The sequence below is a fragment of the Rhincodon typus genome, chromosome 48 (genome assembly GCF_021869965.1).
Source record: "Rhincodon typus isolate 14 chromosome 48, sRhiTyp1.1, whole genome shotgun sequence".
Taxonomy (NCBI): domain Eukaryota; kingdom Metazoa; phylum Chordata; class Chondrichthyes; order Orectolobiformes; family Rhincodontidae; genus Rhincodon; species Rhincodon typus.
Window position 1 is genome coordinate 4,997,545 of NC_063379.1, and position 274 is coordinate 4,997,818.

The window sequence follows — 274 nt, forward strand, 5'->3', positions numbered from 1 at the left end:
TCCCAGAACACTTGCTGATTTTTCTGGAGTACAGGGAAAACACCACTGCCTCCCAAGCCAAAACCTGTCTGTCTGCCTGACCAGGCAAAGGCTGTGTCCCCCACACAGTCAGGTACCTGTTGCTTGTTACTCTCTAGAGCTGGCAGCACCTCTCTCACAGTCCTCTCCACCAGCACGCCTCCAACCATCCTGAAACACCTGCGGTCTGGATCAACCTCTGCCAGTGTATCAATCACCAGCCTGCAGCAGGGACAGGGAGGAAGGAAGGAACCAA

General features: G+C 54.7%; 1 protein-coding gene across 1 annotated transcript in view; it reads right to left on the reverse strand.

The window, feature by feature from the left end:
* Positions 1 to 269, reverse strand: part of pfdn2 (prefoldin subunit 2) — a gene marked incomplete at its 5' end in the record, with an annotated part of 1,995 nt that extends 1,726 nt beyond the window's left edge. The window contains one exon of the mRNA XM_048620761.1: positions 117 to 269. Coding sequence (XP_048476718.1) covers positions 117 to 269 — 153 coding nt within the window. The remainder of the gene's footprint in view (positions 1 to 116) is intronic.
* Between the last annotated feature and the right edge of the window lie 5 nt (positions 270 to 274).